Below are 25966 nucleotides of genomic sequence, written 5' to 3' on the forward strand. Positions count from 1 at the left end.
TTTTAGCGCCCAAGTATAAAAAATGATTAAAAATGTGGTTTATAAGGAACCAGTTGGTGTTAAAGAAGAGGGTATCAACATGGTAAAGAAAAGACAAAAACATTTAGTTTGAGGGGCAGGTTCAAAAGTTAAAAGACACCAAAGACTGTATCTCCCTGAAGAATGTGGAAAATGACACCAAACAAACCACAAAACCCCTTAATGAAGAGATCAAAAACCCGTTTTCCATATTCAACTAGATTTAACCAAACAGTAAGGTGTAGCATTTGGATGTCACATTAAACTATAATAATAATAATAATAATAATTTATTATTTGTACCCCGCCCATCTGGCTGGGTTTCCCCAGCCACTCTGGGCGGCTTCCATAAAAACCAGAAATACACTAAAATATCACAGATTAAAAACTTCCCTGAACAGGGCTGCCTTAAGATGTCTTCTGAATGTCAGGTAGTTATTTATCGCTTTGACATCTGATGGGACTACAGTTCAGCTGTTATCATTGTTGTCATATTTATAGCCCACCTTCTCCTCCAAGAAGCTCAAGGTTGAATACATGGCTCTCCCCCTCCCCATTTTATCCTCACCTGTCAGATAGGTTAGGCTGACAAACTGTGACTTGCCCAAGCAAAGTCACCCAATCGGCTTCATGGCTGACTGTGGAATTGAACCCAGGTTTCCAATGGCTCTAGGGACGCGGCTGGTGCTGTAGTCTAAACCACTGAGCCTCTTGGGCTTGCCAATCAGAAGGTCGGCAATTCAAATTCCTACAACAGGGTGAACTCCTGTTGTTCGGTCCCAGCTCCCGCCAACCGAGCAGTTCAAAAGCACGCCAAAAAGTGCAAGTAGATAAATAGGTACCACTCTGGTGGGAAGGTAAGCAGCGTTTCCATGCGCTGCTCTGGTTTCAGTGTTCCATTGATTGTGCCAGAAGCGGCTTAGTCATACTGGCCACATAACCCGGAAAAACTGTCTGTGGACAAACACCAGCTCCCTCAGCCTATAAAGCGAGATGAGCGCCGCAACCCCAGAGTTGTCTGCAACTGGACTTAGCTGTCAGGGGTCCTTTACCTTTACCTTTTCCATAGGTTCTAGTCCAACACATTAACCACTATACTATCCAAATGTGTGTCATCTGAATGTGGCCAATGAGCAGTACCATTTTTCTAGAAAGAAGTGCCAGAGTTCACCATGAACTTCTCCCTTGTTCTCTTAGAATGGCAATGGCACCCACCTGATAGGTGTCAAAGCTGAGCTCCTGTGAGCTCCAGCTAAAAAAAAGCCTTGCCAAGGAGTAATTAGTCAGTGACAGGGTTATTTCACAGAGGCTGTCAGCCTGGTTGTATAAGCATTTACTCAATGGGACTGACTTCCATATAAGTGTGGATAGGACTGAACACCGAGCAATTCTGCCTGAGTATTTGAGACTCTCTTGTGTTTGTAGATAACGGCAACATTCCAAGTTTTCCTTTTCTATAGAAAGATCCTTTTCTTACAGAGCGATTCCAAGCCTTGATCTGTCATGCTGGAAAGGGTTTAGGTGAGGCAGATGTGTTCCTCCATGGAGGCTCTGCTGTGGGGTGGGAGCCTCTACTGCTTCATGCCATACTTACAGGTTTCCCAGAGGCATCTGGTTGGCGACTGAGGAAAACCATGCGCTGGAATAGATGGACCTAGCTGGAAACTTATTTATATCCTAAAACAAAACATGGGTAGGCAAACTAAGGCCCGTGGCCAGATCCAGCCCAATCGCCTTCTAAATCCGACCAGCAAACGGTCTGGGAATCAGCGTGTTTTTACACAAGTAGAATGTGTCCTTTCATTTAAAATGCATGTCAGGGTTATTTGTGGGGCCTGCCTGGTGTTTTTACATGAGTAGAATGTGTGCTTTTATTTAAAATGCATCTCTGGGTTATTTGTGGGGCAAAGGAATTCGTTCTTTTTTTTTCTCTTCCAAAATATAGTCCGGCTCCCCACAAGGTCTGAGAGACAGTGGACCGGACCCCTGCTGAAAAAGTTTGCTGACCCCTGTCCTAAAACATGGATTGTTGTTTCAAAATGCTGCACTAATTCATTCTTCTCTTCTACCACTGGAGCATTCAATGCTGTATCCACTAACCAGAGCATAATTGAACTCAATGGGACTTACAGCTAAAATGGGACATACAGCTAAGATGATTGTGCCCAAATTATATCCATAGCAGATTCTGTGGCTTTTAGCATGCAAATATAACCTGAGTCTAAATCACATCTCTCCAAGACTAGCTGAGCCTTTTCTGTTCATTTAGCAACACCAAAATTTCCGCTTTTGCACCTTAGGATATTTTGTCAATAAACACAAAACTAAGGAAGCTCTCTAAGCTGAAATCACCACTTTCAACAGATGGCTGGTTTATAAAAACAAAAAGGTTAATATATTTCTTGCCGTATGTACATGTGGTCTCACTGGCTTCCGATGGGGCTCCCTTTCCTATTAGAGAGGTTACTATTGGCTGTACTATGTAAAGTGATCCAAGATCTCACATGACTTCATTTAAATAAAAACCTTAACCAACATCTCACCTCATATCAGCAGGAAGCCCCATTAGCTAAAGTGTTGCTTCAGGTTAAGAACAGTTTTAGGTTAAGAACAGACCTCCAGAAGGAATTAAGTTCTTAACCCGAGGTACCACTGTACATGTTTGGTTTCCTGGTGCAACCTGGCAACCTTGACCGTAAACTCCTATCCCATAAAGCTGTCATCTGCGCATGTGCAAGGGCTGTCCCAAATGTGAGCACCTCATCTTAACTACTATGTGAATTTGGCCTACGTTTTTTTTAAAAAGGGAGCTTATCTGAGGGAAAGTGCATCAAAGAGAAGCATTTCTACAGGATACCAATGGACTAGGACTAACCGGATGAGCACACCAGCAGTGGGAACACATTGGAGCTGGACAAGCGTAAAGCGCACACAGCCTCTGCCTTTGCTGCCTCGTTCCACGCATTTTTCACTCAAATTAGCAGGGATTCACTACTTGTTCTTTTCCCCGCGGGGCTCCTGCGTCAGTAATGGCCGAAATCCAGTATCCACACAAACACCCCCCCGAAAAAAAAAAATTCCTGAATCTTTATGCTAAGCAAAGCGCTGCACGTTGAAATGGTGTCCTCGTTCACGCAGCTGTACCAAAGCTCTGGAGCCCTGCCTAAGAGGTGAGGGGCGCCGGCCGCACCTCGTTTAGCATGCCATCACCTTGACGCGTGTGATATTTTCTAATAACCCCCCCCCCCATTAATGAAATCCTCTTTTTCCAATACAACTTTTAAATACATACTTTAAACATAGCATTATGCCAATAAACATATAATTCCAAAATAGGAAAGGGCATAACGAGACTTTTGTTTTGAGCTCGGAAGAAAGCTCCCCTAACTGCTGCGGGTGTGTGAGCGCGACAGGCGCCGCGATGGGGAAGGGCGGGAAACGCCGGGGTCTCTTCCCCGCGCCTTTGGACTCCCGAGAGCAGCCCTTGGGGCGCGTGCGGGCGGGGCTCACTTGGGCGGGTTTCCCTCCCAAGCTGACGAGGCCTGCCTCGCGCCCGGGCCTGCCCACACTTCCACGTTCACGGCGCCCCGCCGTAGGAGTTTCCCGGATCCGGGAGGCACCTGTTGCGACCGCCGCCGCCTCAGCTGCCTGCTTGCTTTCTCACGGCATCCGGGCGGGGCCGCTTGCAGCCTGCTCGTGAACTGGAGAAAACCTGCTGCTTCGTGCCCCTTGCGAGCGCCGCCCCGCCGTCGGTGAAAAACAGTATTCTAGCGGCTGCCGGGCTCTTTCAGGGCGACTAGCCTCCTCAGTTTGCAAGCCCCGGATCCTTTGGACTGCTGGAATTCGGCCTGAATTCGCGCAGCTTCGAGAGCACAAAGTCCCAGGCATCTCTAAGAATGTCCCCTGTCAGAAACCCGGGAGAGCAGCTGCCAGTCAGTGTAGACATTAGCGAGCTTCCTGAGGACCTCCCCATTGCCTCCTGAGGGTGCGCTCTTGCGCGCGCGCTCTCTTACACAGACACCTTGCAGCAAAGCGTTGCTTGAATTTATCCAGCCTGGGGGATCCGCTGGATACTTACCTTGTTTCTTCTCGGCCTCCAAGAGCGAAGGATGCAGCTCCCCCCTCCGCCCCCGCCGCCTTCCAGTCAGACCCTTTGCGATCAAGTCTTGCTGGACAGCTGGGACGGACAGCCACCCAGGTGCCACGTGGGCCGGACTGGGGGTGGCTGGGTGCAGGACAGGAAGGGATATTCCCACGTCAGGATGTTTGCTTTTCTTTTGGCCCTCCCACCTTTCGGGCTTTACAAAAAGGGTTTTAACTGAGTCGTTTGTTCTTGAGAATACGAGGGCGATAGCACACCCTCTCACCGGTGACATTGTAGATCAGGATTTCTGGTGCGCCTGGATGTGTGCACATCTTGCTGGTTGCATCAGTTTTATTTGTGGGTGAAAAGGCAGCCCTCTAACTTTGGAATGAGGTTTTAGATATTTCGATAATCCTTTATATATAGGTCTGTGAGGACAGAAAGCAACCCAGTCAGGGGTGTGTGGTATAAATAATAAAATTGTTGTTGTTGTTACCAGCTCTACTACAGTACTACTACTTTTAAAAGAGGACAAAAAACCTTACTCCAGAAACAGGCTTTCGGTGGGATTTTTGGAGCTCTCAAATCACACACACACAAATATAATACTGTACCAAATACACAAGGCACTTTGTGTTCCTATGTTTTTTCCACATTTATAGAAAAATAATATTGGAGCACAATTAATTTACCCAGCTGGTTTTTAAACCACATACATCCTCTTAGCATTTACAATTCTTCTGTGGAAAAGAGAGGAAAAACTACTAAAATTAGCTCTGACCCCTGAAGCTTCCTCTTCATAAGAGGCCTGTCACAGTCGTTTATATTTAGTAGTTTTCTTCTCCTGTCTTAGCATAGCTTAATTTTTTTTTAAGTAGGAAGGGAAATCAAGCGATGCAAGTGTCATATGTTGAATGAGCAAGAGAGCATGACAACAGAGCCAGATGAACTGGTTTATCAAGGCTAAACCAAAGAAAATACACAAAATCAACAGGATTCTGGCAAGCAGTACTTTTAAAAAATGCTTCCTTTCATAATACATTGCATGTCTTTTGGTGCACAAATACCAGAAATATGAGATGAATGCCTCCCAATAGGGTTAGCTGCTTCCTAACAGAACCATATTTTTGTCCAAGGTCTAACAAATATTTTGTATTGCTGATGGTGGAATCAGGAGAGCATTTTCCATATTATAGTGCAAGGAGTTGTGGAAGAAAGAACATTTTATAGGTCATTCTATGGTGCATTCTCATCTGGTAACTTCCTGAGCTCTATACATCTGAAGTCCCATTGAGTTCATGCAAGCGGGTATATGCTTGGAGCCAAAGAGACCCAAGTTGCAGGAGGTCTCCAAGTGAAGTTTCACCATAGACAATGTTTTTAACTCATAATGCACATGAAGTGCTTTGACTGTATATAAAAAGTATTTTTGCATTTACATTTGTTCATTTTTTCTTTCTAGAAAGATTCATGAGTCTAGGTTGTAAAACCCAATTTGGGCAGTGTAGCTTGGATGTGTGGTGGTTTACTAATGGGTTACCATCATTCTGAAAACCAGCACTTCACTGAATAATAATTCTGGTGAACCTAACAAGTAGACAGCAAATGTAATTTGTGGCTAGGCAATGCCGCAGCTGAACTATATAACAACATGCAATATTTTTAGGCCTCAAGTTGCCACAGCAACAGCCAAGTGGACTTGCCAAATCAGTGGGAACTTTCACAATAAGGTAACTGTTCCACAGGATCGTAGTCTTTGGCTGGTGAAAATGTAAGGCATGCAAAGACCGTCCATTTTATTCCTGTGCTGTAAAAAAACATCAAAATTCAACATAAATTGTCAAGATGGAGGCAAAAATCTGAACTATGATCTTCAGCAGGGAAAGAACAATTTTAGTGTGTCATTAAAAGAAGAGCTATAGCTCAAAGTGAAAATGTAGCCCACTGAGACATTTAAATGTTCCTTTAAGGCAGGCTTCCTCAAAGGCTCTCCAGATATTATGGCCTAAAACTCCCATGATCCCTAGCTAGCAGGACCAGTGGTCAGGCATGATGGGAATTGTAGTCTCAAAACATCTGGAGGGCCAAGTTTGAGGAATCCTGCTTTAAGGCTTTTTTCAAGGAGCTTTCAAAGTGGACTTTAATCCTAGTGGTATCTGTAATGGATTTGAATTGGTTTTATGTATGTTGGAGGGTTTAAGTTGTGTATGTGTGTATTGGTTTTTAATTGTATTTATATTTGCAGATGTTTTAGCTGTTTTTAGTTTTATGTATGTTTCTACCACTTTGGGATGCCTCATGAGTAGTTATTCTTAATTGAATTATTTTTTATTATTCTATGAAAACTTCCATGTTTCTGATTAACCTTTAATAACACGCAACATTTATATGAATCTGATGTGTGTCAGATGTAGAATATTGCCTCTGTCACTACTGCTCATTTGCTAGCCCCTCTTAGCCAAATTCCCACCACTGGTAAAGGCTGATGGGCCTTTTCTTTGCTCTTGTCACTGGTCACACGCTTTGAGAGGACAGATGAACAGGCAGTGACAGCAAGGAAAAGGAGCAGGAAACAGCAGGAAGCCAAGCCAAGCATGAGAAAGTACAGTGCACTAAAAGCGAATGGGCTTGAAGGAACACAGCCTAGTAACCTGGGCAAAAAGCAGGTAGCTCCTGTGCATATCATGAAGGCCCTGCACCTGATGCACCCTGGAGGCAGACCCTTCCAGTGGGAGCAATCCAGAAGCCTGTGATTTATGGAGGCAAGTCAGAGGGGAATTTATCTGGTTCAGACCGACTTTATGTCCACTGTATGCAATGGGTGCGATGGAGAGGACGACTTACTGCCAGCCTGCAGCCAGTGTGGATCAGCCCAGCTGGTTGAGCAGAATGTACCCTTTGATGAAGACTTTTATCATGGCCCTTAAATCAGCAGAGTAGGCCAAGGGCCATGTCAGAGTGGGCTAGGAACTAGTGTAAAGGTAAAGGGACCCCTGACTGTTAGGTCCAGTCGTGGACGACTCTGGGGTTGCGGCGCTCATCTTGCTTTATTGGCTGAGGGAGCCGGCGTACAGCTTCTGGGTTATGTGGCCAGCATGCCTAAGCCGCTTCTGGCGAACCAGAGCAGTGCACGGAAACGCCGTTTACCTTCCCGCCAGAGCAGTACCTATTTATCTACTTGCACTTTGATGTGCTTTCCAACTGCTAGGTTGGCAGGAGCTGGGACCGAGCAACGGGAGCTCACCCCATCAGTGTAGAAGCAAAAAAAAAAAAAAGGATACTTTGCAGATGTATCATGCAAGATGCCAATGAAGCAAAACAGAAGGCCCTGGCAGGGAATCACTTAACTGAAAGGCTAGTTTTGAGTAGAAATTTCATGTGATCTTACTGGGAATGTTCCTCGTTGTCTTTTGTTAGCTGTAGGAAACATTTCATCCCTGGACACAGGGAATCACAGCTCACCAAGGGAATGGTGTGGGGTGAACACAAGCTTTGGCTGTGGTATGTAACATTCTAATCACACACTTCACATCTGAGTAGATGAACTGTCAGAGGTAAAAGATTTAGTGGGGAATTTGCTTTTTGCACTGCCAATGAGATTGTTGTTATGCTTGAAGAAGAGAACATGGTAAATATTCAAACACAAACGGATTAATTTAGCCTGTGTTTTATTTATCCATTTCGGCAATGTATAATCCACTTGTCAGCCAAATGAATCCCAGAGTGGGAATGTGTGGTTTGATAGTGATTGTGGTGGCAGTGGTTGTTTTAGAACTTGATGACTTCCCAGCATCAGGGGGTGGAGGAATAAATATTTTAGGCTTTTAACTTTTGTGTATTTATGGTGACAGAGAAAATAAGAATCCAGTTAACAGAATATGTGAATATGGCACAAAGGCAAGAGTAGATCTGCATGACCTTATCCACATCAATGCAATTCTAATTGTCTTCAGTCTGGGGGTTGGGACTCAATAGTGGATTGCAGCCTGATCCATGGTGGGTTGCAACAGGAGCACTACCACCATGCAAGTATGTGGGGATAGCTTAAGAAATGGATCCCTAAGTGCATGCTTGGGTTAAATGTGGTTCCTGGGTCTAGAAAGGTTGAAGATACCTGGTCTATAGCATTGGCTAAGTAATAGCGTACTGGAGAGATTCAGTCTGGGATGGCAAAAGGTACCATTGTTTTCACATGACAGCCATGTGTCAGGGACTGGAGCAAAAGATTGTTAGCATAAATGTGGTAATTTTTTCACCCTAGAGGGGAAAAGCTACTGGTGAAGCTTTATTCTGAAAATTGCTAATTTCTCACAATGTATATATTTAAAATAAAAGGGCAGGCTAGCAAAAGTGTTTTCCAAGATGAACTGTAAGCTTTGTAAAACAGTAATTCCCCCCCCCCCCAACTGAGGATTTATTTTTAACGCACACTTTCAGCTGAAGACCCACTTATTAATTTTTTACCATATACCTGAATGGTGTTTGAGTTGCTATAGTGATCCACTTTAGGTGAGGCCTGGGGCCTAAATTTACTTAGTGAAATAGTGTTATATGTTTGGGTGTCTTTTCTTTAAGAAGATGTATTTTAGCATTTGTAAACCTGTATAAAAATGAGGTTCAGGTTTTCTTGATTGTAGTGTATGAGCGAATAATTTTGCCTAAAGTGTCACTTTTCACATAAACTTGGGACCGTGTTTTTTATTTTTTTTACAAGAGCGAAAAGCTTGTAGGCACGTCTTTGCAATTAGTCAGTTGTGTTTTTAACCAGTTCCTGGTGATATGAGGCAGATGTTCCAATGGGAACTTAATCATGATTTCCTCATGATGTGGAAATTGCAAGTCTTTTATACAAGGAAGGGAGAAAAAGCATGGTTGTTTCATACGCCATTACTTTAAGACAATTGGTCACTTTATAATGTGTGTATGCAGCGCTTTTGTGTGTGTGGTGGTGCTCATTTATATCGAGTACCATGACTTTTTTGCAGTCTACTGCAGCCATTTTGTACTGGCACCCACAGCACTTTTATCAAGTTATGAGTACGGGCACCTAATTTATTTTTTGCTAAAGAAAAGCACCATATATATGTACACATACATACATACCCCCAGAGAGACTGAAATAGGCAGTGATACTTTGCTATCTGCATATTCTGACAAAGATGATCCAAAGGAGGAGGAATCCAAGATAGGTATACATATAATGCTTTGTAAGGAAACAGAAAACTTTTCAAACAATTCACTGCTTCAGAAAAATCTGGAAAAAAGTGGTTTTAATATTAAGTTGTCTTTTACAAGTGACAATCACAATGGAATACTAATATTCTTCCTTGCAATCCCATAGACATCATCAGTCCACTGTCTTCCTAAAATAGGTAAGGTAATAAAAGGTCTGCATCATCAATGAGGTATGACAACAATCCAGGACCTATTTGCTTCATTTGCAGCTCTTGGGGCTAAATATGCCCTATAATGTCAGAAAGAATGGGAATACCATCAATATTCATTGGCAATCAGACTTGCCCGCCCTACCTCATAAGGAGCTGAAGCTCTTGGAAGTACAGTAGTAGAATGGTTATATCAAGCATTCTAGTTCACAGTGATGTCAAGTTTGGACCTGCATTCAACACACAAGCCTTGACTGTAATTAAGATGGCATAGAACCAGGATTTACAGGTACCTGTTCATTACAGCAGTGAAATAAACATGGGCAGGGAGGGGAAACAGACAAACAGCTATACTAGATATGCTTGAAACTAATTGCATTTATAGGAAACACTGGGCATAGTATGCATTGTGAATTGAGTGTCCCACATACCAGATTAATTCTCAAGCTACAAGGTGCACAAAATCCATTTTACACATATTTAAAATAAGAGCAGATTTCTGAGAATATGCATTTGTACTTTGGACATGGTACCATTTGTACTTTTAAATTAAAATTCCCCTGCATTAGGTTATATACCAGTAATATAGGACCTGCAAATCTTGAAGAGGACACCAATTTTCAAAGCAGCAGGAATTACAAGGAGCCTAGAAGTTAGACCAGGATTGTGATTCCTGGCAGAGACAGTCCTAGTTAAGATCAGGGTGGCCTAACATGTGGCCCAAGGGTGGAATGTGGCCCTTGAGGCCTTTTTTTGGCAGCCCTCAGCAACATTAGTGCTGCCTTGCCAAAGCTGGCTAAGCGAGGTGCTGGGCTTTGGGAAGGTGTGAGATCTCTAACAGATTCCTAGAGTCTTCCTCCCTCCTTACCAAAGCCGAGTTAGCACTTTCCCAGCTTTCAAAAGGAAATGGGAGGACTCTAGGACCCTGCCAGAGCCTCGGGCCTCCTTCCCCAAGCCGGGAGCCTTGCTTAAGTGGCATGGCTTTTGGAAAGCAGCATGAAGAGTGGAGTGAGGCATCAAAATTTGGCTTCACTCCCAGCGTCCAGCCCCCCCTCCCCCCGTATGATAAGGCAGTGTGCGGCCCACAGGTTCTGTGTCAAAGTACTCCAGCGTACCCTCCGGGTATAGATGGTGCTTGGATCAGCAGGCTAGAAAACAAACTTATTTAGATATCTAGGTGTAAATGAAACCCTCTTGGAAATATCATATGGAGGCAGTGAAATTAAAGGCACAGGAAACAATAGGAACATTGATGAAATTCTATTACAATAAGGGAAGGCAGGTTATTGCTACCAAATATCTTTAGGGTTGGTTCAAAGTGTTTACACAGATGCTCTATGACATTGAAATCTGGAGCTCTCTGATTTGAACTCCATTAAAGTTTTGGAAACTGTGCAAAATACTTTTCTTCCAGAAGCCATACTTTCTATCCATCAGAAATACCAGCAGTTCTTCATTGTACATAATCTGGGTAGCCAACAATTAAGGCAAGAGTGGACTGTGCTCGCTCAGTTAAAAGTATGCTAAAAGAATGCTACCTTGCCTATTGAGTGTTTTCCTGATCTGTGCTATATGGAACCAGATGATAACCAACTAGAATGCAGCTTGCCAATGTTTTACACTAACATTATTTTCCAGAACTGAGCTCTGCTTTGACTTTGAATAAGTGTCAACCAATGGATTGGCTCTTTTGGATAGAATCCAGAAGGGACCTGCAACTAATTAGAAACACCACATTTCCTCCTTGGGTATGCACTCTTGAGAACAGAGCGTTTTAGAGCTAGTTGTCTGATCAAACTTTCACCAGCTTCCTTAAGAAATGCCATTATTGAGCTGTTTCCAAGTGATGCCCACTGCAGTCTTGGATGGCCGCAACAAGGTCTCATATGCAGAAAGACTTTGAATTGATAGTCAACCATATGTAGAAGACATCATTCATTATCTGTTAGCCTGCCCCCTTTATACAGACACCCAAGAGATCGCTTGCTGAAACCTTTGCTTTCACAAGCAAGCAGGTGCAGCCCTGCAAAAATGGTCGTTTCTTTTGAGAATACTTTCGTAACACAGAGAGTGGCCCTGGCTGCCTTGAAGTTGACGGCCATTCATTTTCACTCATTTCTACGTGTATAGCTTGCTGAAATGACAGATTTAGTAAAGAAGTAAAAATGTATATTGGTAGTGTGATACATAAGCACCATCCCAATCCATTCTGCCAATGCAAGCCCATTAGAGATGAAAATTTGGTAGTTTGTTCGCCTTCAGTTCTTCCTCCTTATCCAATGTAGAATTGGCCCTTTAAGTAATGAAACTGAGGTGTTAGCCATAGACATTTTAATGCAAAATGAATATACCTTATATAAATTGTAATGTGCATAAACAGTTCAAAGCTAGAGATGCCCTTTGAATACCCAGAGACTAATCACTGGCTTATATCAAGAATGAAGCTGAATCTTCTGCTACATAAGAAATGTATGCATTCTTCAAATGTTGTAACTAAATTATCATGAAAAATCTCTTGTGAGCCTTAATTCATAATGCAGAGTTCTGTCTTTTTATTTTCCAGCAGCCAGCGCACACTGAGATTTCAGCCATTGCTTATACATTTAATAAGTCTTCATGTACATTTTTCATGTACATTTTTCAATAGTTACTATAAACTCCAAATAAATTAACCACAAAAAAGGTCAAAAAGTAGCAAATTGCACTCTGTTTCTTAAACAGATAAATCCCATTATTATTTGGGCAGAACTCCCTCTCCAGTATTGCAAAGGTCTTTGGGTACATGAAATAACACCCCTGTGCAGTAATGGGCATTGTTGCATGAAAATTATATTGGCTTTTTGTGTTTTTCTGCATCTCCCATACCTGCTATTTGAAACTCTTTCCAATACTAAGATCTTAACTTTGATTCTGTGAGAAGGCAGTGGATCTTGTTGAGCTCCACCTACACAACTCAGTGCTTGTGCCACTGTAGCTGAAGCATGGCACTGCTTGGAAATACAAATCTGGCTCAAACGCACAGACCCCGTAAGCCCAGAACATTCAGATCTATAGAAAAGGGGAGCAAAACAATAATGGTCTGTGAAATCCTTTTCAGTCCCAAAGGACATAAGCTCCTGAACAATAGAAGGAACCATTCCATCCATTCCTATGACTTTCAGTTCACAAAATTTGTGAACCAAACTACTGGCCATATTACATGAACTGTGAGATCCAGGACTGAAGATGGCACTTTCTGGTCCAAAATACATAGAGGTATTGGCTGTGATTACAGAAAGGTATGTGCATCTTCTCTAGACTAGAGTGCAAGTATCCACACAGCAATTTCTCAATGTATCTCACAAAATCCATTAAATGTTCTGATGTTATGTCCATACACAACTACCACACAAACACATTATCATCACAATATTCCTGATTCCTCAGGAATCCTGCATTACCTAATTTATTTCAAATACAAAATAATTACACAAATTCATACTTTCAAGTTTCATACAAAAGCATCTATATTACTTATACACATTTTTAAATTAATGAAACTGGGAATTTAATTGCTTTTTTTAAAAAAAAAAACCAACACTCACAGTAAAATGGACAGATCGCTTGTATTTTTTAAAGTAATACTGTATGACCACTGAAATCTCCTTTACTGGTATTATAGGGGATTTTATGAACTGAAAGGCAAAGAAGGCGTATGGATGCTTGGGGGAGGGGGGAATACCGTATCAGAAAATGAATTCCAGCAGCATTCTTCTATTCTTTCTCTGCACCTAATATTTTTTTAAAGTTGTGTATAAGTCCTGGATTTTCTACCAAACGTAAAATTTGTGGACTCATTTGCAAATCACACAATGTATCCTTAAAAAAGAGCAGATCATCAGGTTTATTTGAATACCAAGGTCCTTTTCCTGACATTGTTAAAATAAAGATAAAACTTACAGAGACAGAATCCAGTATAATTAGTTTCCAACAATAAAATCTCCTTGAACACTGTTGCAAAATTCCTTCTACTGAAATGCTTCGCTACAATAATAAAAAGCATACATTACATATAAAAAGATACCAGTGTACTAAAAGTGACAGAAGTGAACTAGCAAATCCTTCAAAGCACATATTATATAAATGACTAGCATTTAAAAACATTTCTTCCTATAAAATGTAGGTCATATACATTTATAAATCGGCGATCTTTCCCCACCAAAGCAATGATAGTTTTCAAATAATTATGTTGCTCTGTACAGTCTGAAAGCATTGTTCAAACTTTTTGACTTGGTTTTGTTTTGCTTGAACTCTGGATAAAGCTCATCTCAGCAGCTGATAAACCCCTATGGCAAAATTATATCAAAATCAACCATGACTCAGTGTTCAACTGCAATGTGAATTATGAACAAGAACCACTTTTTGTATCACGTGAACCTGATTCATAACAAAACCATACTGGGATTTAAGGATTTAAAATTAAATTTCAAACTTATTCAATTGGTGTGGAAACTGGAGGAGCAAATCCTTATCCTTCCTTCAAAAATAAGGACACTAACTCATCTTGCAGAAGCGCATCTGAGCCATTAGTTTCATCATGAATGTGTGCACAGGTGCAGATCTAAGGCCTGCTCTCCCTGAAACTCAGATTGTGCTATGTAAACAATGTTATATACTACAAACCAAAAAACAGTTGAATTTATTGATTAAAAACAATTAAGAATATCCATTAACTTAATCAAAGCTATTAACTCCCCAAACAGTTTTTGGAACTTTCCTTATGCTACTTGCAAAGTTAGCACTGTTAGGCATTATTGCTTACATACAGTACATCATATGCCTCCTGATATAAAGCAGTACTGTGATCTGTTTATATACAAGGTTCTTTTTTCCTTTTTTTAAAACAAGCTGTAAAAACATTACATACTTTACAGACAATACAAATTCCCACATTTGTACTCAAGTCTAACAAATGGAATGCATAACATTAATAAAACATCATAAAGGAAGACTGACAGTAAGTCCTTGATTGTCAAGACACATTTATATTTTATATATAAACTCTAACTGTGCAGAATCAAAGATTCAATCATAGGTACATCCTTATTTGATAACTCATATTTACAGAACAATATTGCATAAAAAAATAAAATAAACATTTACACTTTTTTGTCTTTTACCTTTCCATTCACTGGGAAAAAGAAAGCAAGAAACTACTTTGAGAAAGGTTTGCTTGCTTCGGTTTGTGTTCGCTACCAGACTATCTCTCTCTTAAATTATTATTGAAACAATGATTTTATACACGTATAGCAAAAGCAACTAGAAAATTTCCCTGAAACAAAGTTGTTTGGAAATAATGAAAGTTATTTTTTAAAAACATAATGGTTTTCATTCATTGCAATACTTTCACAGGACATGTTTTTGTTTTTTGTTTTGCAAAAGGAGTACTTAAATGTCCTACATATACCTAACAAACATGCACTTAACATAAAAGGAAAGCATCTCCAAAAGTCACAAGGCTTCCATTGAGCAGAATTTAAGAAAACATAAAAATAGTTTGTTTTATTATTAATAATAACTGGAAAACTTACATTTGAATTTTTACCAACCAAAATACCCAGATCACTAACACATTTCTGCCTTCTAAAGCTTTGAACTATATTCTAATAGCTACTCCCCTGCAACTTGCGAAAGAGTCCAATGTCAACCCAACAAAATTTTAGGTTGCAATTTTACAAATACAAAGCAAGTTAATACTGAAATACTCAAACAGGCTGATCCTGGATCCATTTTAGATCCGTTTCAAATATTTATGAAATATGATACACACATCATAAAAATTAATCTAAAGAAACATGGAATATGCTGTATGTATCCAAGTGGAAATTTTTCAGGAAACAAGCCAGAAACTTGGAAATGAAATCAAACAGCTATACTAAAAATTCAGTAATTCACTAGTGACTTGAAAACCCATGTTTAAGATCACAAAATAAATAAGCAAACAAAAGCAGGCATATGACATTACAATGTATTTCATTCATTTTGACAACTGTGGTTTAGTTTGCAGTATTTGTACATAGGTTCTGCAATATGCTTGGTTAAAGTTATAGTCATACTTTCATAAGACCTTGACTACACGACTTTACACCACTGAAGAAAAACAAGGAGAAATTATATTGTGTAGGGATTAGCATCCTCATTAATAATAATAAAACGTTCAACCTTTCACTGTACTTTCTCTGAACTGCTCCTTCTCACAAAAACCTTGTCCACCTACAATAGCTGGGAGTCTGTAATAATTCTCTTAAACTAATTTCAGAAAAGGCATGAAGGCATCCATATAAATGAAAAACAAATCCTTCTAAACTTTTCTTCAGAAATAGAGTACACTGCAGTACATGATGCGGTTTCTCTTCTGATAAATGGATAGATCATCTTTGATCAATTGTTTACTCTGAATGACTAAGACAAAGAGAAGGAAAAGGAGCTACTTCAGCTTTAAGCCCAAAAGTCAGTTCCTTCATTAACTTGCTTTATATTCAAAGTAAAAGGAACAGGAAATTAGTGTTAAAAGGGACACTCAGGCCCAGCAGTCACCCAAAAGACGAGCCATTAAAAATTGAGAAAATTAAGCAGCACGTTTGCACTGAAGTCTAGTTTCAAAGAGTTTAAGTTAACTGAATCCAAACATAACATTGAGCTTAACAGGACTGTAGAACCATAGCAGAGATTTCCTAAATACACTTTAAAAGCATTATTAAGAAAGTATTTCTATTAACACTGTCTCCTAGCATGTATATAATAGGTTTGTATTATAACTGACGAGGCTTGAGATATATCTGTGTCATTTTTTCTTCTTCTAAAAAGCAACTTAGGAACAGGTTTTTACATGATTCCCGTGGGCACCCTCAAGAGCCACAGGTGGAGGTTCTGCTCATTATATTCCATCGCTTTGCCAATGCTTCTCCTCAACTACAGCCTCTCATGTCCCTCTAAAAATGTTGGAACGCTATAAAACAGCACTCCTTCAATACAGTGCAAAGAGCAGCCACCAGAAGGGTAAATATGGAACTGCTTGGCCATGCACATTTGGATCCTAGCCATAGTTCCTTCCATTCCTTCCATTCCTCTCTGCTCACTTTTTCATAATGGACACTTTCAGAGAAGCATCCCCTTGTCTTCTCATTGTAGGGATTATATTCAACTTGTACCCCTCCACTCACAGATGGTTGATGAAATCGGGGCTTCAATGAATGAAGAAAGGGAAGGTCATTTCACTTATTTCATGTGAGTCCCCTCTGCCCCCCACTAATCTCCTCCAGAGGGTTGGGGTCCTTTGGAACAGCGTGGGAGGAGGACACGAGGGTTGCGAGAGAAAGGGGAGTTTGCAAAAAATTGCCTTCCTCGCCCTTCCATTCACGGAAAGCTCTCCTGGAACAAAGAAACTCCTATGGGTGGGACACAAGATACAACCCATAGCCTTTACACCCTGGCCTTACTGTCTTGCCATAGCTACATACACACACAGACTCCTAGCCATTCCCTCTAGATACTAAATGTGTACAACTCTCACTTGCCAGTCCTGTTTACTTCTCTGAACCACAACTGAATGTTAATTGTACAAATAGTGGTGCACTCAAACACTGGGCCACAAATGCTTAATTAAATTAAAATATGTTATGTACTAGCTGTGCTGGTGTGGGGCAGGAGACAAACTAAAAAGACCTAAAAAGTTCCATTATTTAGAAGTTTTCATGTGTGCTTATTTTGACTCAGTACCACGGTTGCATTTACTTACTGTACTATGAAATAAATCCTTGGACAACTTATGCGGAGTAATGGGATATAAAAACACCGTCCTGTAAAATTAACCTGTTTGTGACCTATAGGAATAAACAAGGCATTTCATAACATATGTGTCTTGGCTACTGCAGTAGCTGCCTATGACTTTCACGTAGATTCTAAAATGGCTCCGAAATTGCACAGGTGAAACAAAGGAGAACTGTGGCAATAAAAATTAGGAGTACCATTTTAATTAAAACAAGGTTTTTCTCTGGGAATTGAAATTTTGCTTTCCTTAAATTTTTTGAATGAAGGAGGTATTGTTAGGGCTATCTTTGAGAAGTGGTGAGCAGGCCTGAAGCTGTAAAATAATACATGCACCCATCTCCCCTGCCTAAATGTTGAGTATGGCTTTGGGGGGGGGGATGTATCTGCATTCCTGTCGCTCAGCCTTTAGGTAAAACACTGCCCGCAATATTACCTTAAAGCAGCCCATTAGTGAATGTACAATATAATGAAAATAAAAGCTTCAGTTTTAAAAATGATTATTATCCTGACATTTATGTTAAGTTGAAGCACAGCACGTTAAAACTGTATACAGAACTAATCATTGCACCACACAGTGTAACTCAAGACAGTCTACTATTAAAACAACCACAGGGGATAGGGATAAAGTTTGCAGCTAATTTATTTGTGAAATGCAGCAAAAGTTTGACCATTTATCTTTTGGTCACTGTTCTCAGTCACCAGCTCTAGTTAGTAAAACTGCAATGAAACTGTTCATTAGGATAACTCTTCTGTTGTTATGTAAGGTGATAATGATGCAGCCACATCAAACCTAAAGGTCTAAAATAGTTTTATTTTTGAGAAAGAAAGAAAAATGGAAAAGAATCTAAGTGCTCTAACGTTAATTATTGCAGATTTGTAGGCTGAAGTACAATTTAAACTCTTAGAACCTGGAGTTCACCATTCATATAAACATTATGGAAATGGGAATGTCATCTACAAAGCATTTTAGTTCAATCCTAACCATCTTGATACCTGTCATTTGGAGATAAAAACATAAAGAGTCATGTTTACCTTCAAAGGTACAAAGAAATATGCAATACTTCAGGAATGAAGTAAATGCATTAATAGTAAGTATTTTCCTTTTAAAGTACTTTTAATTGAATCAAACATTTAAATAGGGGAGTGCATCTAGAAAACATAATTACCTTTCTCTAAGTGTTGTAAAAGGGAATTCAAAGAAACCAAGAAGGAATATTATGTGTATTACTTTTTAAGAGGGTTGATAAAATGGATTTCCCCCCAGAATGCACTATAGTTGTCTAGCCATCATCTCCTGACATTAAAACTTTTAAGTTCATATTATCTGTACAGTCTATATTCATGTTCCCTGCTGAAGTGCAATGGCTTGACTAACCAGGAAATTCCAAAATGAATAATCTCATAATTATCATTCTCCCCAAAATAATAAATGTTACCAAACTAAGAAATTATTACAGGAGAGACATCTTATCTGGGTTTTTTGGTTTCTTTTGTCTTGTATAAAATCTCAGCATAGCAAGCTCCTGATCTCCAGCAAGCAAATAATCATCTGCCTTTTCAGTGGACACCCACATATAAGGCAATTCAAAAAGAATGGTGACTAACCACACACACAAAAAGCAGTTGCCAATACTCTGTACCGGCTTACTTTTCTGTTGTAACCCAAGGCCTTAAATTTGTATAGGACTGACTCCATCTTATACAGAAGATGCTCGCTTTTGACAGACCCATGGTAAAGTGCCTGTGTTATTTCTACAGATTTTCTTAGCCAAATGTCTGGCCTGTTGTGGCATCAGGTGAAGAGTTCATCCCAGCTCGAGCATCATTTACATTCACCAAAGGGAATTCTGGGAATTCGGCGCTTGTCCCTGGTCCCCGCAGGTTCACCTGCCCATTAGCAGTATTAAACTGAGATGATATTCCAGCTCTTGTTCCATGGTACTGAGCCCTGAATGGTTGCTCAAAGGAACTTATTTGATATGCTTGGTGGACAGGCTGTGCTTCTGCCTTCTTCTGAGAAGTAACTTGATCCAGAAAGTCCTGGGTAGAGGATGAGGAAGAATGATTTGGCTCGTCACCTGAAAAGGGAAAAGAGTGCTGGGAATCGCCAACAATAAGTCCAAAGTGAGACTTGTCTGGAGTTGTTCTTAATGGAGAGTTCATTCCTGATCGAAAACTGTTGACCGGTATAGATGCATAGACCTGCTTGTCTATAGAAGAGAACGCTGGTTGCCCTGCAAGAGTCTGGTTGTCACTCACAAAATTAAGGCTTGGGTTGTTCAAATAGGCATCATTTTGGCTAGTTCTATCCAAAGCTTGCTGAAGAAACTTGGAATATTCCTGTAACATACTGGCTTTATCGGATGAGGAACCTTGAGAGCTTGTTGCAACATTCTCAGTTTGTGTGACTTCTGACACCTCGGAAGAATTGATTGATATACTAGAGGTCACTTCCGTATCAGCCACATTAAAAGCTATTTCATGCTGGCCATTAGCTTTATGGGAATAATGGTCTAAGAGAGTCTGAAGTACCTCATCTGGAATGACATTTTTGTCATGGTTGCCTTTAATCTCCACATTCAGCCCCGATGTATCCAGTATTGAGGCTGTGCTACCTTCATCTATGACACTGGCCACAGCAGCCTGTGTGACTGAAGGCTGAGAGGCAATGGTGCCTACATTCAAGGCATATTCTCTGCTATTACTATTAGCTGCTTGGAGATACCGCCTCTTCTTTAAAAACTGCATTGCATCATCATAGTTTGTGCTGCTGTGTACAGGTTTACTGGGGCCTTCCTGCAAAGTATCAACTTGGTCAATGTCAGCATTGCCTTCAGAGTCCAACAGGCCTTGTTTATCCACAAGATCAAAGGGATACTTAGAAACTTTGCTGTCTTCGTAAGACGCTAAAGATGAAATGGTCTGACTTTGCTCTAGTGGCTGTTTTAGGCTCCTCTTACTGTTAACTTTTTTGAGCACCAGTTTAGGTGGGTGTATTTCTCCAGAATTTGCTTCCTGTAGGTGCCCTCCACTGACGGAAGAATGTGGTAACTCCACGGCATATTCAGCCACCATATACTCATCCTTGATCTTAGCGCTGCCAGCATACAAAGGCAAAAAATCATTCTTATCTTTCTTATGCTCAGATTTATCTGCCCCGCTTTCTTTATCTAGCCCAGAAGACTTCAATTTCTCCGTTTTTTGCCTTTTCTTCTTTGGCAAAGAGCTGTCCTTCAAAGGCATTGGGAAGCCTTGATCGTCATCAGGAGTCAAAAGGCCAATTTTGGTGGCACTTCTGTTGGGTTTCTTGTCACGGTTTTCATGGCACATACGTTTGTGTTTCAACACCCGGTCAGTCCTTGAGAAGAACTGCAGAGGACATTTTTGGTTAGAGAAAAGCCATGCAGCCTTTTGGTCAATTCACATTTTTCACATGATAAAGTCCTTCTAAGTCAGGGTGGGGTACATTTTTCAGCCTGAGGGTCCTATTCTCTCATGGAGAATGCTCTGGGGTGGCATGGGCAAGGCCAGAGGCAAACAAGGGGGCACATCAATGGATGTGATTCTTAGCTTTCTATAGTAGGCCACATTCCAGCCACACAAAAACTGGAAGTTTCCACACCTACCCACCCCACCATCCACACAAGCAAGAGGCAATATCATAGTTCAGGGACAAATTTCAGTCAGGCAAAAGCTCAAATATGGCTGATGTGGGGAGATGGTTGGTGAAGTAAGAGTCCTGAGGGAGAACTAGAGAGGCCTGAAGGGGACATATTTGGACCCAGAGCCTGAGGTTCCCCAACCCTGACATAAGTGATTTTGGGAATTAAAAAATGGTCACATGTCACAAAGTGAGAACGTTACCATGTCAGAATATGTGAGAGTCAATATTAATATTCAAACAAACCCAACCCTTTGTTCTTGATCTATAGGAGCCTACTGCAGTACATAAGGGCCCCTCCTGCCACTTCACATACCTGCAACTGTGGGAAAGGCAAGACAAAAGGACAGAAACCTAAATGACCCCTCCAATTAGCATTAATTTGTTTCAAAGTATCTGTCCTTATTAATTCTGCATATTTTAGATAACTAAAAACTTAAGTTTCTCAATGGGTAAATGTTCTTTTCATACTGGAGAGCCATAATTTCTTTCATATATATCTATAAAATCAAGTTTTTTAAAAATTGCTTTTAATTGAATGAAACGTATGGTATTTAGAAGACAATCCAAAGTGCCCTCTTACCTCGAAGTTTTGAAACTTGGAATCACAATTGTCACGATATTGTAAAAACAGATTCCCTTAAACACCCTTCTTTCTCCTTCTCAAATTACCTGCAAGCAGTATTCACACTGATAAGGCTTCTCTCCACTGTGAGTTCTCTTGTGCCTTTCCATGTGATATTTCTGTATAAATCTCATGCCACATTCATCACATCGAAATGGTTTCTCACCTAAGAATAAAAATGAAAAGAGGAAGTACTGTTTAAGAAAAAAAGGAGAAGACAGATAGTCTCATACCTCTCCCCACCATGCTATTATTTAGGTTTACTTAACAAAAAACTTACAAAGTATTGCTTTGATCAGCTGGATGTAAACAAAATATAGGTCTGACCACACACCAATATTTTTTCATATGGCTCATCACTCCAAACATGTTAAAAGAGTCACACAAATATTGAGTAGAGGTGGAAGAGAATCAAATAAAAAATAAACTAGCCCATCAAAAAAGAATGTCCCAACATTCATAACAATCAGAGCTAGCGGAAAACAAATAAAACAATAAATTTCCATTTTCATTCCAGTATTTTATTCATTATTATTTATTGTATTTTTATCTCACCGTTTCCCCAAGGAGCTGATGTACATGGTTCTCTCACTCCTCATTTAATCAACAATCCTACGAAGGTTAATCTGAGAGGCAGTGAGGGGCCCAAGGTCACCAAGTGAGCTTTATGGTCAAGTGGGGATTTGATCCTTGGTCACCCAGGTTCTAGTCTAACACTGTAACACACTAGCCCCAATAAGTTGCCAGTATGTACTAGTAAAGTGAAAAAGACTGCATGTAAAAGCTCCTCGTATTGACAAAAAGGTTGTGTTTATGAAGAGAATTAATTTTCTATGCCCTTGTGATTAACTTGTCTCATTTTTTCCAGACCAGCCACAAGCACGTTCACATAAAGTGCTATTATTTAATATCACATTTTTTAGCATCCTTGTAACAAGATAAAATAACTAAAACTGGAAGAGCTAGTTGCTGACTTATAGCAATAAATATCCTGATCCTTTATTTAGTTAGCTGAAGGTGTATAACAGAATCATAGAATGGTAGAGTTGGAAGGGACCACAAGGGTCATGTAGTCAAAGCCCCTGTCATGCAGGAATCTTTTGCCCAACGTGGTCTCAAACCCACGACCCTGAGATTAAGAGTCTTATGCTCTACTGAATGAGGTATCTGCTGGTTCCTTAGCCCTTCCCAGGGATAAAAGTTTCATCTGGCTAGTGCACTGACAGATTTATACACAGTATACCATGGATCTCCCTGAACCTGCTTTCTACTCCTGGGGGAAAAGCAAATAGGAATCTTATGCACAGGTGAACCAGGTAAAAAGTTTGTACTGTGTAAAGAAATAAAGAATGGTCAAAGAATAAAAGACACAACAGAGGTGTAGCAACTTTAAAAAGTTACAGGATATGCCAAAAGATAGACCTCATGTATTACTTTGTATTTAAAACAAAACAAATTCCTTCCAGTAGCACCTTAAAGACCAACTAACTTAGTTGGTCTTTAAGGTGCTACTGGAAGGAATTTGTTTTGTTTTGACTATGGCAGACCAACACGGCTACCTATCTGTAACTGGTACTTTGTATTTGATTACTTTGTATTGAATTGCTTCGTATTCAAGGCAGCGATGAACTAGAGAATATTAAGGCTCCTCGCTTTTACAAAGACTAAAAAAAGACTGAAAAGCTAAAAATAGCTAATTAAAATTCAGAGTTGAATCATTCTGACAAAATATTTATTTATAAAAGCAATGATTTTTTATAAAGACTCAGACTATTTGTTATTTAATATCATAGATGGTTCCATAATTTTGTTTCAAAGACAAGTAGCGCTTAATATTTGTTTTCCATGTTAATAAATAAAACAACATCATTTTTTATAATTTCCTTTCCCTTTCTTTTATCTATTTTTTTCCTTTTACACAAAACTGCTGTATTATCTTAGCTCATTGTATTAGTTTAATCCACTACACAGTTATGTTAAGATTCTTTGTATTGAAGCCAATTTGTCTCATTGACTTAATGACTAAGCTGACTTAAAGCCAAGCATTTCAGTTCCCTAGGGGATACAATTTTCTGTTAGAAAGTAAAAAAATAATGTTGTATCTTGTCCACCCTAGCCTCTGACTCAGTCTGAAGCAAAACTTCAAGTCTTCGCCCTGTCTTTCTTATCTCCTATACTGGATATACTTGGAGTCACAACATTATATATTTCATGTTCTCAAACCTAACTGGCAAGCAGTACCACCCACACAGTTACAAAAAGATACACAGATCCAACTTACATATTAAATATATATATATTTAAAAGTATGAAACATTAAACTGACAATTACTTTAGATGAAGTAGGTGTAGCCAAATGACACATAAGAAACATACTACCAAACTCATAGGCTCAGTTCAGACTAAAAATTAAACCATGGTTTGTTTAGCTTAACTCTGGTTTGTCTGTGCATGGTTTCTTTAAGGTCAAGAAACTAGGACTGGTAATGTTGGTTTTTTGTAATAGCTGAACTCAGTATTTTGGTTTCCCGTCTAACTCCATTCTTGCTGTCTGACTACAGAGTCAAGAGGGAAGAATTGCTCAAAAAAGAAATAGCTCACATAGCTAAGAGACTCTTACCACCACTTTAATAGACCTCTGTTTGGCTACAGGCTCCTCTGCTTGCCTACTAACCAAACAAGCTAGCCATCACAGCTTGGCTGCCTAACTGCAACAGCACTGCAAGGGGAGCAGGTACACCCGTGCCACAGGTACCATACCCCAACCATCTTAATGAAATAAATGCAGAGCAGATAACCAAGCCAGTCTCCAGTCAATTCACATACATTCAGTGCATGCTTATGGAACGAAGTATTCAGAAGGTATTCTAGAAATATTATCCAATTTTAAAGTGAAGTATGCAAAATTATTCTCAGAAAATGGTATATAGTGGAATATTTTCCAAAAACAGTTTTTTTGCACAAACTTTTCCATGGCTAAAACTGCATTGCCTCATAAAATTAGTAACATTATGGATAGATGTAATACCAGTCAAACTGGCAAGTTTATATTCTATTAATAATTGTGTAGTATAGTAAAGAAAGGTTTTGTAGATTATATATTAAAACAGTAATATTACTTCCAATATCTGATTTATTTCATTCCTGCCCATTTATTTTTTGCATTGTTTCTTAATGTATTATGGGTTGTACCCAAATAAGCCATGTTGTTTGTATATGGATTTCCACTTGTGCAACAGAACCTCTCCTCCCACTCCTTCTCCCGTGCCCCCCCCCCAATTTGTTTTGGGCTTCAATAAATGCAAAATACACAGACGTCAATTGTGAAACAGGGTTATATTTTTTAAAAAAATATATTTATTAGTTACTTTTTCAAAAATGAACTCAACATGACTTACAAAAATTAAAAACAGATATAAAAACCAAGAGTAAAAACAACCTAAAATTCAAGAAAATGCATTTCTTTCTCTATGCAGAACATACCCAACAGCACATCATTTAAATAACTGAATGCAACAATACTGAAAGGCAGCAGCAGAAAGAAGCCTGGGTATACAGAAAAACACATGGCTTGGAAGAAACAGAAGTATAAGCAAAAGTGCAAATCCAAATACTAGTAAGGCTAGTTTGATGATAAGCACGGATACAAACATTCCAAGACAACCAGGGTATTTGTGCAATTTTCTGTCATGTTTTGTTTTCTCAAGGTTTACATGCATACACATAAAGTACTAGACATCAGCACCAGCAGTTTGAACAGATATGAAACCTTTCACCAAGCAACACTCAGCATATTTGCAAGCTCCACCTTTCTGAAATATAGACTGAAAATTGGCATCTAGTCCAAAAAAGACTATATTTCTAAATATTTGCAGAGATAATGAAAGGCCATGCACCAAAATGCCAAAAACCCAGTAAAGCCAAGTCTTTTTACAGAATGTGGTTTTCCAGAAGTAAAATTTTAAAACAAACCAATATAAACTTAACTATCCTGCTTTAACTTTGGGTCTCATTTTTTCTATTTGTCTTTTGCTAAAACGCTTACTCTTGTATAATTTTCTGTATGCTGTTTTTTTTTTTTTTTAAGGGTTTAGATACCTATGGGGTCAGGCATTTTGGCCATAATTGTGTTCGAAGTATTCCTATTTATCACTTACCCAATAGAAATATTTTTTCTCTCAAGGTTTGCTCACATCAGCTGTCAGTAACTTCTTGGGGGCAAGGGAGGAAAAAGGCAAGGCTAAAGCAAACACCTAAATTATTTTCCAGAGTTTCTTGAACGGCACGTTAAAACAGAAGCTGCATAATCACCCAATACTTGGCCATGTTTCGGAAACAGTTCTTTAAACACACCAGTAAAAAGAAACTCAAGGCACTATACTCAC

General features: G+C 39.7%; 2 protein-coding genes and 1 long non-coding RNA gene across 11 annotated transcripts in view; 1 reads left to right on the forward strand and 2 right to left on the reverse strand.

The window, feature by feature from the left end:
- Positions 1-7225, reverse strand: part of SLC12A8 (solute carrier family 12 member 8) — a 71607-nt gene extending 64382 nt beyond the window's left edge. The window contains exons 1-2 of one of the 6 annotated variants that reach the window (XM_081871712.1): positions 5703-7179; positions 4097-5667 (exon numbers count right to left, since the gene is read on the reverse strand). The gene's annotated coding sequence lies outside the window, so the exon portion shown is untranslated. Of the gene's footprint in view, positions 1-3310; positions 3376-3528; positions 3609-3638; positions 3656-4096 lie in introns of those variants that run through there. The other 5 variants (XR_014158891.1, XM_081871711.1, XM_081871715.1 and 2 more) reach the window with 5 other exon arrangements.
- Positions 7226-8811: 1586 nt separating this feature from the next.
- On the forward strand, positions 8812-25958 carry LOC309348710. The gene is made up of 3 exons (XR_014159519.1): positions 8812-9775; positions 21228-21289; positions 25058-25958. It is a non-coding gene; the product is annotated as an uncharacterized lncRNA (long non-coding RNA).
- ZNF148 (zinc finger protein 148) overlaps positions 13348-25966 on the reverse strand; it is a 36714-nt gene continuing 24095 nt past the window's right edge. For all 4 annotated transcript variants that reach the window (XM_081871521.1, XM_081871520.1, XM_081871518.1 and 1 more), the window contains 2 exons: positions 21629-21747; positions 13348-20664 (listed from right to left, as the gene is read on the reverse strand). In XM_081871521.1, coding sequence (XP_081727647.1) covers positions 19060-20664; positions 21629-21747 — 1724 coding nt within the window. In that variant the 3' untranslated portion in view covers positions 13348-19059. The remainder of the gene's footprint in view (positions 20665-21628; positions 21748-25966) is intronic.

The sequence above is a fragment of the Podarcis erhardii genome, assembly GCF_964252035.2.
Source record: "Podarcis erhardii genome assembly, chromosome: 1".
Classification (NCBI taxonomy): domain Eukaryota; kingdom Metazoa; phylum Chordata; class Lepidosauria; order Squamata; family Lacertidae; genus Podarcis; species Podarcis erhardii.